Source organism: Miniopterus schreibersii (assembly GCF_964146895.1).
Source record: "Miniopterus schreibersii genome assembly, chromosome: 8".
Classification (NCBI taxonomy): Eukaryota; Metazoa; Chordata; class Mammalia; order Chiroptera; family Miniopteridae; genus Miniopterus; species Miniopterus schreibersii.
In genome coordinates this window covers 15,031,922-15,045,025 of record NC_138109.1, presented here as the reverse complement: position 1 = coordinate 15,045,025, position 13,104 = coordinate 15,031,922, and the positions used below count along the sequence as shown (strand labels likewise).

Genomic DNA, 13,104 nt, shown 5'->3' with positions numbered 1-13,104 from the left:
TGTGGAGCTGGGGGTTGGAACAAAACCCTGGAGGATCTAACATTCTGGAATTCTGCAGTGGTCAGGGTTGAAGGGTCACCAGTACACAACTAGACATCACTGGGAGAACGGGATCGGAAGGGGATCTTGGAAGAGGAACAGCAGCAGCAGATGGCCCACAGCACCTTCTGCACATCCTGGTTGCGGAAGGCGTAGATGATGGGGTTGATCATGGAGTTGTAGGTGGCAGGGAGCAGAGTGAGATAGGTGTAGAGAGATGGGGAGTGGGCATCGCCCAGCAGGCAGTAGACGGTGAAGGGCAGCCAGCAGGCGGCAAAGGCGCCAAGCACCACAGCCAGTGTGGCAATGCCCTTGCGGGTGGCCACGTAGTGGGAGGCAGGCAGCAGGTGCCGCTGGAGGGCAATCTGCTGGGCATGGCGGCAGACGATGCGGCAGATCTGGGCATAGAGCTGCAGCATGATGCCAAACACCATGAAGAAGGCAACAGCCAGGACCACCAGATGGTTCTTGGAGAGTGGATATACCACGCCGCACGTGGTCGGGGCGTCCAAGCAGTTCCAAGCCAGCACAGGCAGCAGCCCTATGCCGAGCGCACCCCCCCACACTAGGGCCAGCATCACATAAGTCCGAGTCACCGTTGTCTCTGAATAGTAGGTGAGGGCATTGTACAGAGAAAGGTAGCGATCTACAGTGATGGCCAGTAGGCTGCCGATGCTGGCAGTAAAGGCCATTGCCAGGACGCCAACCAGCACCAGGCTCATTTCCGCTGAGCCAATGCAGAAGACAGCAGCAAAGTGCAGGACTAGGCCCAGGCCTGCCAGCAGGTCTGCAATGGCAAGGCTGCCCACTAGCAGGAACATGGGGGCACGGAAGGCAGGAGTGCCCACAATGATGGCCACCACCAGCGCGTTCTCGCAGGACACCAGTGTGCCTGAGATGCACAGCACCACATCCCAAGCCCTGGGTGAGGGCAACGGTGCAGCTGGGCCTGTGGGCCCCTCTGCTGAGCCCACGCTGCTCACGTTCAAGTTGCCTGGGCCGGCAGAGAGCCAGGCCAGGGGGCTGCCTGCACCCCACATCTTGGTACCTGTAGGAGAAAGGCTCTGTGAGAAGTTGGCAGGGTTAGGCTCTGGGTAGAGGGGTCTGCAGGAGCTGAGGTGCCTCTCCAGATACTTGGTGGGAGTCTCTCCTCAGGATACCTAGCTGGGTCCCAATGTCTTGTCCCCCTACACATGCCCCAGGATTCCTTCCAGGATATTTTTTTCCTCTCCCATGCCCAGGTCTCCTTTTCTGGGAATCCCAGTCCTAGGTCTCTTCATCTCCCTTCCAACTCCCTGGGTCCTTCAGGCCTCTTCCTCCCACGTGTGTGACCAGAGGAGAACCAGATGAAGGACTACCTTGAATGGAGACTTGTAAAATCCGGGAGATGCTGCGAAAGTCCAGGACTGGGGGCTGGGGGGGTGGGGGTGGCGAGAGGGGCGCACATCTCAAGACTGAGGGCCGCTCTGCTCCCTCCCCCTCAGGGAGAATGACGCTCAGTTTCTGAGGCTTGCCAGACCCCTCAGGATTCTCAGAAAGGCCAGCCCCAGGCCCCGCCCCCAGGGAGTGCGCGCGTGAAGCTCCCGCCAGCCCCCACCCTGCACTCCTGGGGTAACAACACCTGGGAACTCAGCCCCACCCCCAAACATACCCACCCAGACTTCTGTCCCCGGCCAGACCCTTCTTTCTGCCTACACCTCTAGGTCTTTGGATCAGACACCCCCTGCTGGAAGCCTGGATTCCTGAGTCAGACCCCTCCAGCCCAGACTCCCGAATCTTGGGCCTGACCCCGCCTCCTGCCCGGAAGTCTGCATCCCTAAGTCAGACACCCTCCTTCTCAGACTCCTTAGTCCCAGTCCTAGCCGCCTCCTGCCAGCCCAACCTCAGATGACCATCAGTCCCCTCCAGGGCCTCGGGTCCTTGTAGGAGTGCTCACTCCTTGCGGGTTCACCTCGCTGAGGACGCTTAGCACCCAGACAATGGGTCCCACCTGCTAGCCCAGAATCTGGGTTTCAGGTCTTGACCTCCGACCCTGGCCCGCCGCTGGGTGCCTGACAGCCAGCTCAGCGCCCCAGCATCCTGCGTGCCCTCCCGGACGCCTGGTGACCGCGGCGGGGACCGCTACTCACCTCTCGGGACCGGGCGCGGCCGGGCCGCGCGGGAAGATTCCAGTCGGGTCTGGGCGATGCAGAGTGTGAGCGGACCACTCCAGGCCCCCGCGGCCGCGGGAGAGGCGGCGTGAGTCACCCCGCCCCGCCCCGCCCCCGGCCCCCGGCTCGGTGACGTCAGCGGCTCGGCGAACCAATGGGCGCGCCGCGCTGGCGCGCAGAGCGCGTCGCGCGGCATAGTAATAAGGCTTCGCACCGCCCGCTCCCCCATTCATAAAAAGCGACCGTGGCCACGGCCGCGGCCCCGCCCCTCCCGATTCGGCCCGAGCTGTCCTTGACCCCGCGCCCTCTGCGGGCGGGGGGTTTTCGGGGCGCAGGTGGGAGAGCCTTAGAAAAGTCTGAGAGAGGCTGCGGGGGGGAGGGGGCAGCGGAAAAGAGACCGGGATAGGCTGTGGGGTGATGGGACTCTCGGGTAGCAGAGATAGGCTGATGAAATTCAGGTGACAGAGACCCAGTGGATGGGGCTGAATGGGCCTCCCTAGTGAGGATGACAGAGGCCATTAGGTGATGGTGACAGGAGCACGAGGGAGGTGGGTGGCAGTGACGGTAAGAGCATGGTGACAGAATCTTGGGGGATGGTGGCTGAGGGATGCTGATGTAGAGAGGGAAGCCTCCAGGGCAACCATACCAGTGTGAGGGTGACTCTGTGGCATGATGGGGTTCAGAGATCCCAGGGTGGCAGAGGCAGTGGCAAGGGAAGACGGAGTGTGCAGGTGATGGGACTTCAGGTCACCATGACCCTGAGGTACTGAGGTGACAAAGTTACTTAAGTGATGAGGGTTGTGGGATTGAATGAAGATAGCAGGTGACTATAGTGAGTGGGCTCCGGGGTGGGTGGGACAGGATTGACAGTGATCAGGCAGGTAAACTGCTTCCAGGGCAGGTCTTATGATGCTGAGGCTGGGATAAGAAGCTGGGTGACCTCACTTATGTCAGCTCAATAGCACCCTCACAGCACAGGAGGGTTGATCTAGGCAAGATTTCAAAAGCTGAATTATTTATTCAAGAATCTAGAAAGCCAGCAGCATGGTGTATATGTGGGGAAAAGGGTGGGGGGCACTTCCCCGAAGCAGCTGGAGAGGAGAAGCGAGGAAGAACTTGGAAGCAGAAAACCTGGCAGCTCAGTCCCAGGGCAGGCCCCTCTCAACCTCCTGTCTCAGGCATCCTGGCAGGTAGGGCATGGAGAAGGAGCTCTATCTTCCCCAACCCTGTCTGTTCTTAGTCCTAGATTTCTCCAGATGGGACAAATAAGGCCAGTCCTGGGGGAGAGGAGCTGGCTGCTCTCCTCCCTCTCTCTAGCTTTGATCATTGAAATCATCCAGGCCCTGTGGAATGGGGGAGGGGGAAGGGATCAGGTTAGGACTTTGGGAAACCAGAGGGGCCCAGATCCCAGGCCCCACCAAACTTCTCCCTCAACACAGCACCACTGCAGTTCCCACAGTTTGTGTGAGCAAGGAGAAAGGAAGTGACAGGCCAGTGGCAGGGTACATGGGAAGAGGAGAAGGCTGGGCTAGGAAAGATAATGCACCTCAGGTTGGATACAGTGACTTCAGGGTGCTTCACAGGTAGAGGTGGTCAGGAGTGTAGACTGGATTCAAACCCCAATTCCTCCATTTCCTAGCTGTGTGACTTTGGGTGAGCTGTTAGACTCTTTTTGCCTGTTTTCTCATAAAAAAGATATGGATAATGTTAGTATCTACCTCATAGGATTGTTGGGAAGGGCCTGGCACGTTGTCAGCGGTGGCTGTGTGGGCTACCAACAGTATATCTGGCAGGAGGAAGGCACCCAGGAGGCATAGGTATGCAGGTAGTGACTGAGGTTCTAGGGGTAGATGACATCACCTGGGGGGAGCAGAGAGTGAGGAGCCTCAGGGAACCCCACCATTAAGGGCATAGCCTATGGATGCAAGTGTTCCTGTTCCTGGGCCTTTGCACTGGCTGTTCCCGCTACCTAGACCCTTTCACTTCATTAGTCTCTGCACCCAAGTCAATTCCTTCCAAGCAGGCTTTCCTGTCCTCTACCCTAGATTAGCACTCTCCCAGCCCCCGGCCTGTAGTAGATGTTGACAGATATTTGTTGACTGGATAATTAAACTAAAAAGCAGCATCTAGAGAAAGAGAAGGAAAACAGAGAGTAGCAATATCCACGGTGTCAAGGAAGGTGAGGGTGCCAAAGAGAGAAAATATAGGGGCATCGGTACCCCAGAACTCAGGTATCTACTTTCTCCCCCATCAGAGCTGGGTCCCAAGAGCTGTCCAGCTTGTCTCAGAGAAGAGTGAAAGCTGATGGGAGGCTGGCATGAAAGGGGTGTATAACAGAGTATTTTCTGGTATTCTGAGTGGCAGTGATCTTTTAAGAAATTTTTCAGTTTACTAATTATCTCATGAAAAATCTGCACAATCACCACATATAAAGTCATTGCAGAATCTTTACTCCTTTTTGCACCAACATTGGCCTTTCCCGTAGCCCTGACTCTCTTCGTTCTGTTCTTGAGTTCCATTCGCTGTCTTTTTCTTCCACAGGCCATGTCTTGCAAGCTTGTGTTTGGGTTTATTTTTCTTTACATAATCCAAGGAATAACAGATTATATCAAAGCCAGTTGTTTTACCACCACCAAAATGGATTCTGACTCCAAATATAAAGATGAAATCTGGTGTGGTCTTGTATATTTTGGCTAGTTTGTCCCAAATTTCTGTCTTAGGTACTGTTGCCTTCCCAGGGGGAGGACATGGATGACCATGTTTCCACCAAAGTAATTGGTTGGCCAGTAGTTCCTGATCCAGAGAGTTACTGTGTCATTCATGGTAGAGGTCGATCCTCAGGTGGCCAGGGAGGAAAAGAGTGCAGTGATAGCTCTAACCCTAATATCCAAGAGACTCAAGTGAGCCTATGGATTTCCACCCACACACTCTCATGCTCCAAAACCACCCCATGCCAACAGGACAATTGAGGCCATCCCTGCCAACCAGGTCTCTGGTCTTCAAATATCTGCTGTCTAGAGGAAGAGGCAGCCCTTCCTTCTCTCTCCCCCTCAGGCTCTGTACCCTACCTCCTTGCTTCTCCCCACCGTCAATACCCTCTCCAATCTTTCCCACCTACCAGGTGCCAAAACAGAGCCCAGTGCTTACAACAACCCTGTATCCCAATTTCATAGGCGAAGCCCAGAGAAGCAGAAAGTCCTGCTCCAAATCACACAGTAAATGACAGAGCTGGGATCTGAAGCCAAGGCTATCTAACCAAGTCCAGTGTGCCTTCCCATTCTAGCCTAACATCACGGTCTCCCCAGAAGTGATACTTGACCAGGACTGACAATATCTGAAGTTCCCCAGGTGACCACCAGATGGCTGTGAGTAATCAGTTCCAGGTAAGAATTCTTTCCTGTGGGCCTAGGTTCTCAAGGGAGGTTTGTGTGAGTGAGACACAGATAAGATTCACACAAACTCCTTGTCCAACCCTGAAGAACCTGAGTATCGTCAGTGCACACATTCTTAGCACAGACCCATTCATTCAGCCGATATTCACTGACAGTTCCCTGGGATTGGGTTTGAGTGGGTGCTATGGACAGAGATGATCTGACCACATCCTGCATTTTCAACATTCAATAAATATTTATTGAGCATCTCCTATTTGCCAGGCACTGTTCTTTGCCAGGTACAGAGGATACAGCAATAAACAAAAATTCCTGCCTTCCTCATGGAGCTTCCATTCTAATGGGGAGAGATGGACAATCACAAATAGATACTTAATATGATATTGAGTAGGCAGCCCGTGAGGGTCTCACAGATCAGTGGGACAGACAAACACGTACACAAACAGTCACACCATGGTGCAGTATGGGTACTCAATAAACACCTGCTTAGCCCTATGTGTGCAGGGAGTTAACTACGGAAGAGGGTAGACATTGTCCCTGCCGTCGTGGAACTTATAGCCTGGGAAACAAATGAAGAACATGATACATGTTCTGAAGGCAAAAGGAGGTGTCAGGATGTAGAATATCCGGGAGCCCTCTTTTAAGCAGGGAGGCCACAGAGTGAGCCATTTGAAGGGAGAGTAGAAGAGTTTCAAGGAGAGAGCACACCAAGTGCAAAGTCTCCGATGTGTGTTTAAGGAACAGGGAGGAGGCCAATGTGTCTGGAGCCAAATAAGCTCAGGAGTAGGAATTGAGCTCAGAGAGGTAGGTGGGGTGGGAGAGTGGGGTGGGGAGGGAAGGATCATGTAAGTCATGGAAGCCATTGGTGGGCATAAGCAGGAAAGTGATATGATTTGACTTACATTTTCAAAGGATTGCTCTGACAGCTGAGTGGAAGACAGACTGGGGGGGGGAGCAGGAGCAGGAGCAGAAGCCCCACCTACTAGGAGGCCTGCAGTCACCCAGCCAAGAGATGATGAGGAGGTGAGGGCTCTGGTGCAGGAAAGCAGATGGATTCAGATCTACCAGCTGGGATGAGTGCTGCAGCAGCTCAGCCTTGCTTTGAGACAGTGACAGAGGGCTTCCTGCAGGAGGTGGCTCTTTAGTGGTGTCATGAAGGATTAGTTGGCCAGACAGATGGAGTCAGGGGTGAAAGAGGACCCTCCAGGAGACAGAACAGCTATAGGATAAAGGCAAGGAAGTATAAAAGGCAAGGTGTGTTGGGGAGGGGCTGTTCTATCTTCTTGGAGAGTAGGAAGGTGTTGGGGTGAACCCAAGACATGCTGGAGGGACCAGGTATCAAAGGGTTGTGGAGGTCAAGCCATTATGAACTGAAAGTGACATGGTCAAATCCATGGTTTCAGGAGAGTACTGCACTGTGAGGGCCAACTTGGGGAAGGGCCCAGAGGCTGAGAGGCAGTGAGGCCAGCAAAGAGAAGACAAGGGAGTAGGACCAAGGAGATATGTAGAAGCAGAATCTGCAGGATTTTTGTTGTTGTTGTTGTTAATCCTCCCATGAGGATATTTTTCCATTGATTTTAGATGAATGGAAGGGAGAGAGGGAGGAGGGGGGGAGAGAGAGAAATATCAATGTGAGAGAGACACATTGATTGGTTGCCTCCTGTATGAGCCCAGGTTCGTGTCCTTGACCAGGCATTGAGTGCTTGACCCTTCAGTATGCTCTAACCACTGAGTCACACCAGTCAGGATTTTAATTTGGGAGACAAAGGGAGGGGGTAAAGATGAGACCGTGGTTTCCAATCCGGTGTCTTAGGGGATGAAGGGGCCTCTCTGGGTGGGGAAGAGGGACCAGGCAGTTTCAGGGGCCTGAGACACACTCAGGTGGAGATGCCCAGGAAGCAGATGGATCCAAAGGAGGCACAGCAGAGGGGAGAGCAGCCTCTGGCCACATTGGATCCTGGGCTACATCCTGACCCTCCCGTTGTGATTGTGTACCCCTGGGTAGGTGATGTTACTTCCGAAACCTGCAATTTGGGGTTAACAAAACCCATACCTAGAGGGTAGTGGGACATTAGGTGAGAAGCTGCAATAAAAGCTCTTAGTAGAATGTACATTCTGCTAATAGTAAGGGGTCAATAATTGTTAACTATGTATCATTAGTTACGGGTGTGGCAGCTGGGGAGTGAACACTAGGCTGGAGATGGAGAGATATTTGTGGGCTTTCAAATGGGCACTGATGGCAAAGGAATGACTGAGCTGACCCTAGGAGGGCTCAGGACTGAGCTGGGCCACTAGCAATGATGATCCTGAAGGAGGAAAAGGAGAAGCAGGGTGGGAAGAAAGGGAGCGGAAGAGAAAAGGAGGAGGGGAGAGAGCAAGAGGAGGCCCTGGCCGTGGTGGCTGTTGGTTGGGCATCGTCCTGTGCACCTAAAGGTTGCTGGTTTGATTCCCCATCAGGACACATGCCCCGCTCTATCCCCGGTAGGGGGCGTGCAGGAGGCAGCCCTAAAAATTTCACCCCTAAAAATTAAAAAAAAAAAAAAGAAAGAAGAGGAAGAGGAGGAAGCCTCTAAGGAACCAGAGAGGTGGCTGTGGTGGGAGAAGAACCAGAAGAGGTCGGTGCCAGGGTGGGAGCCGCGACAGAAGGGAAAACTGTGAAGAGGCTCAGTTGCCCCAGTAACAGACCTGTGACTTGGTCAGAGGATGTGGTGGTTTGGAGGCAGACATGGTGGGCTGAGGGGCAGAAGAGAGGAGGGTGCAAAGATCAAAGCCAGGTGACAGCCAGGGCCTAGGGGCCAGCGGAAGCTGGTCAGCAGTTGTGGGGCCTGGATGGAGGGTGCGCGCCACAAGGCCCCGCCGGCGCCGACCCTGGGAGGCAGGAGAGTGACCTGGCTTCAAATACAGATTTTGCCACTAACTCTAGTCGCTCACCTTTTCTGAGCCTCAGTTTCCTCACCTGTGAAGGAGGGATAGCTCGCTACTCAGCAGTTTCTGCAAAGCTGCTGCGGGGGCGCCTCCAGGGACCCGGTCCGCTTCCAGTCCTGGGCCCCGCCCTCTTTTGTCAGAGCCCCGCCCCACCTGACCCCGCCCATTAGCCACACCCTATCCGGCTCCACCCCGGACCATCAAGCCCCGCCCCTCCTGGCTGCGCCACTGGCCCCGCCCACCTGGCCCCGCCCCCGCCGCCCGGGCCTCCTTCCCCACCACCTGGCGGAGCCGAGTCCAGAAGGGACGCGCCACACCTGCTCTCCGCCGACCCCCAGCCCCCGCCCCGGCGCCCATGGCCTTGCCGGGACCCCGAGCCTTACGGGCTGCGCTCTGTGGTGGCTGTTGCTGCCTCCTCCTGTGTGCCCAGCTCGTTGTGGCTGGTAACGCGGGCCAGGGTCTGGTTAGGAGCAGGGGCAGGTGGAGCGCGACTTTCGCCCAGGAGCAGTCTGGGCTGGGAGGGGCGGGGTAGGGGGCGAAAGGGGACTTTCCTGACGCGTGTAGGGCTCCAGGGGTGCGTAAAGGGGGCTCTAGCTGTGTGTGGAGCCCCGTGTATGTATACTGTAGGGAGCCTCAGGTGTGTCTGAGGGACGCAGCTTCAAATGTATCTGGGGAACCCCAGGTATATGCAAAGGGAGGGAACTCTGGGTGAATGTCAGGGAGGTTTTAGGTGTGTGTTATCATATTTGTGGAAACTCCAGGTATGTAGTGGGGATTAGGGGATCCAGGTGAGTGTATATGTGCAGAGGGTGAGAACCACAGTAATGGGGAAGGGGGGGTGCAGCTCAGACTCAAGGAGTTGCTTCCACCCCACTCCCAGGTAAAGGAGCTCGAGGCTTTGGGCGGGGAGCCCTGCTACGAATGAACATCTGGCCAGCTGTCCGAGGGACCTGCACACAGCTGAAGCTCTGTGAGCACTGTGTGGAGGGGGACAGAGCGCACAACCTCTCTGGCTGCGTGTGGGAACAATGTCAGCCCGAGGAGCCAGGTATGGAGTTTGGCCCACCCCAAGTTGAGTGCCCTCGTTCTGAACCCCAGGGCCTTGCCCCCCCAAACCTCTCCCTTGCACCTTCTCCCACCAGGACACTGTGTGGACCAAGCTGAGGTGGTCAAGGAAGGTTGCTCTGTCTACAACCACTCAGAGTCATGTCCAGGTAAGGGGGCTCCTGCTGGCCTAAGCCAAGTTGGGGGAAGGGGGCTGAGGTGTCCCCAGCCAGAGCCTGCCCTCCAGGAGAAATCTGTCTCTCTCGGGGAGTGGACCATGCCTACGAACACCTGGGTCCAGTTTCAGTTCTGCCTTTAGCTCACCAAGAATTCCCTTCCCCTCTCTGGCCTGTTTCCTCATCTGTAAATTGGTACAGATGGAGGATCCAGGACAGGGGTGTGGAGGGGGTGGGGGAGTTAGCTCTTCTCATTTAAAGCATAGTGAGGACTTTGGAAGTTCAGAAGGGAACAGGGGAGGGCTTTGTGGAGGAGGTAGCATCAGAGATGACACTTAAAGGTCAGGATGGAGAGAGGGCACATCTGGTGGAAGGAACTGCGTGAGCTAAGGCCTGAAAGTATATTGGGTGGGTCTGGACCTGGGACAGAGGACCTGAGTCAGAGTTCCAGCTGTTGGCTAGGCCTGGGATCATCTCTATGGGAGTCAGGGGGTGGAAAAGCTGGGTTCTTATGGATTCCTGTCTCTCTAGCTGCCCACCACCACCCCACCTATGAACCGAAGACAATCACAACAGGTAGGTACTGCCTCGGGGAACTGGGCAGTGGCAGGACTAGAGGTGCAGGGAAAGACAGAGCTGGGCTGAGGCACTGACATGCTCTGTGACCTCAGACCTGTGACTTCTCCCTCTGAGCCTGTTTCCACATCTGTAACATTGGTTGGGTACCACCTTACATTGTTGCTATGAGGATTTTACGAAAGGGTATGTAGCACCTAGTCCAGTGTCTGATGCAAGGAAGGCAATCAAGAAATGATGGTTTCAATCCCTTCTCCGCAACACCATTTCTGAGAACTCAGAGTGACCCCCTCAAGGACCTCTGCTTGGTGCTGAGGGTGTATGGCTCAGGTTGCCAATGAGATGTCCACTGTGACCACCTACTGTCCAGAGAGCGTCACAAAGCAGATTCCTGGCAGAACAGAGGCAAGAACCCCACCCCTTGGCCCCCGCTGCCCCTCAGGGCCTGGAGTTCAGCAGGCTTGGCAGGGATGGCTGAAGAGGCTCTTGGTTAATTAAACCCAGAAACGTGATCTCAGAGGCTGAATTATTGATGGTTCAGCTCCCTCCAGCTCAAGCCCCAGATCAGTCTTGTGCAGCTCATTTCTTTCCTCTTCTGCTCCCCTTCCCCCAGAAAGGGCTCCCCGAGCTGCAGCTGGGACCACCCTTTGCCCTTCATATTCTCAGACCTCCTTACACAAGCTACCCCCTCCAGGATGTGGACCCAGCTCCCAGCGGGGCCCAATGTCCACTGCCCCAGAATGATCTCCCACCACCAGCCCTGCCCTGTCCTGGGCACCGGGCCCAGGGCCTGAAATCAAATCCCTGTTGAGAGTTGATGGCTAATGTGGCACAGCTGGGAGCCGCCCAGGCTCAGCCTAACAACTATGGTCCCTACAGTGGGGCTGGAGAAGGGGCTAGGGGACACTGTGTAAGTCTGGCTCTATCCTAACTGTGAGGTGACTCTAGTCAGGTTGGGCCTCAGAGCCTGGCTTCTCCCTCTGACATATATCATCTAGTCCCCATTTTCTGTGGTAGGTAAAGGTGTGGGCTACTGCTTCTTCCTCTGCTCCTTCCCTTTCTAAGTCAGGGCTCTGACATGGGGTAGCTCCAGGGTCTCAGAAGTCCTGAAAGGGAACCATATCATCTGTATCTGGGCTTTGAAACCTGAAACCCAAAGTCGAAAGGGGTCTGGATGCCAGAGTTCTGGGTTCACTCTCATTCTATTGGGCCAGTGTGGGAGAGGGAGTCTGGAAGGGAGCTCAGTTGCCATCTGGTCCATGTGATCAAGAGGCCCAGAGAGGGTGTGAGAAGCACCAAGTCACAGAGCAATTCAGGAGCAGAGCCAGGGCCCTGGCCCCCAGCTGGGCACTGTCCCTCCCACCAGGCACCTCCCAACTGCCCGCAAGATCTGCCTGAACTTTTGAGCCCGCTTCTTCAGGCTCCCATAGTGAGGACCGGCGTCTCCAGGTGACCTGTGTGGGTTACTGGGGTAGGCCTGGGATCCTGGTCGTCAGTGTCCTGCCATGACCTCCACCCTGCAGGCAGTCCTCCTGTCCCTGAGGCCCACAGCCCTGGCTTCGATGGGGCCAGCTTCATTGGAGGCATCGTGCTGGTGCTGAGCCTACAGGCAGTGGCCTTCTTTGTGGTGCGCTTCTTCAAGGCCAAGGACAGCACCTACCAGACACTGTGAGTACCTGACCAGCCTGCAGAGTCTGGCTCACTTCCCCCACCCCACTCCTGCCCCTCAGGTCCCCTTAAGTGACAGTGGCAGCCCTAAGGGCAGTGACCCCCTAGCAGTGTCCCCCATGTGAGCCACACCCCTCTCCCTCCTCCAGTCTTGGAGTTCTCTCTGCCAGGTATTGACTCAGCCTGGGCCTGGTGTCTGAGAGCCCAGCTGAGCCCACTTGTCTTTGTCCCCTCATGCTGCCAGCAGGGAGGAGAACCAGTAGGTGATAGCCTAGGCGAGACTTTGGCCTGCAGCTCTGTGGCCTTGGCAGGACCTTGGCTGTGTGTGCGGTTTGGTTTTCCTCTGGAAGGGGAGCTGCTCCAAGGCCCCTGTGTGCCGTGTGTGCTGTGGGGCGGGTCATTGCAGCCTCCATTAAAGTGTTTGCTCTTCCAGCTGCTGCTGCTCTCTGGGGGTGGGGTCCTTGGCCCCTGCCAAGGCAGGGCCACTGCCCTGAGTGCCCTCTCTGTCTGGCCTCTGCAGAATCTGACCCCCTTCAGGCCTGGATTCCACTGAGGGGAAGGAGGTTGAAGAGGCTGCCTGCTGGGCCCCCTTGGGGGCACTGGGGATGGGAAAAACTTTGGCCACCAATTTCTGGCCCCTGAAGGCACCGAGCAGTCTCAGTGTCAGTACCTGGGCCTGGTATCTGCAGCTGAGAGCATCCTTCAACCACCACCTGTCTCATCTGTCATCCCTGTGGGCCCCCTCCAGACCCCCTGCTTGGCACTGGCTCTGTGCCTGCCTCTTCCCACTGACGTGGCCTGAGAACTGCCCCCAAATAAAGGAACTCTTTCCAGCGCTGTGCTTTGTGTCCCGTGTCTTGGACTGTGTGTGGATTGGGTGGGGCGAGGGAATGGCCGCTATCCCCTCCTAGTGGGAATTCAGCCTTGGACTGTTGCTGTCACCTTTAAAAATATTTTCATCTGTTATACGTTTTTAACCCCCTTCCCTGCCCCTTTACAGATGAGAGTACAGAGACTCAGAAAAGTAAGTATATTTCCTCAAGATCACGCAGTGGGACAGGGCAGGGCTGGGGTTTGAATCCAGGTTTTTCTAGCTCCAGAGTGAGCAAAACTTCAGAATTCCCCTGCAGAGGCATC

General features: G+C 55.6%; 2 protein-coding genes across 3 annotated transcripts; one reads left to right on the top strand and one right to left on the bottom strand.

Moving 5' to 3' along the window:
- Window positions 1-2,245, bottom strand: GPR3 (G protein-coupled receptor 3). The gene is made up of 2 exons (XM_081145884.1): window positions 2,169-2,245; window positions 1-1,087 (listed from the first exon to the last, which is right to left on the bottom strand). The coding sequence occupies exon 2, from the start codon at window positions 1,077-1,079 to the stop codon at window positions 90-92; it is 990 nt and encodes a 329-aa protein (XP_081002010.1). The 5' UTR covers window positions 1,080-1,087; window positions 2,169-2,245; the 3' UTR covers window positions 1-89.
- Window positions 2,246-8,786: 6,541 nt separating this feature from the next.
- CD164L2 (CD164 molecule like 2) lies at window positions 8,787-12,804 on the top strand (the record flags this gene model as incomplete). 2 transcript variants are annotated; one of them, XM_081145882.1, is made up of 6 exons in its annotated part: window positions 8,787-8,946; window positions 9,384-9,551; window positions 9,646-9,717; window positions 10,255-10,299; window positions 11,823-11,967; window positions 12,488-12,804. In XM_081145882.1, exons 1-6 carry the CDS (start codon window positions 8,859-8,861, stop codon window positions 12,492-12,494), a joined length of 525 nt encoding a protein of 174 aa, XP_081002008.1. In that variant the 5' UTR covers window positions 8,787-8,858. The 2 variants fall into 2 exon arrangements, with proteins under 2 accessions (XP_081002008.1, XP_081002009.1); XM_081145883.1 differs by lacking the exon at window positions 12,488-12,804 and having other exon boundaries at window positions 8,817-8,946; window positions 11,823-11,971.
- Window positions 12,805-13,104: the final 300 nt, after the last annotated feature.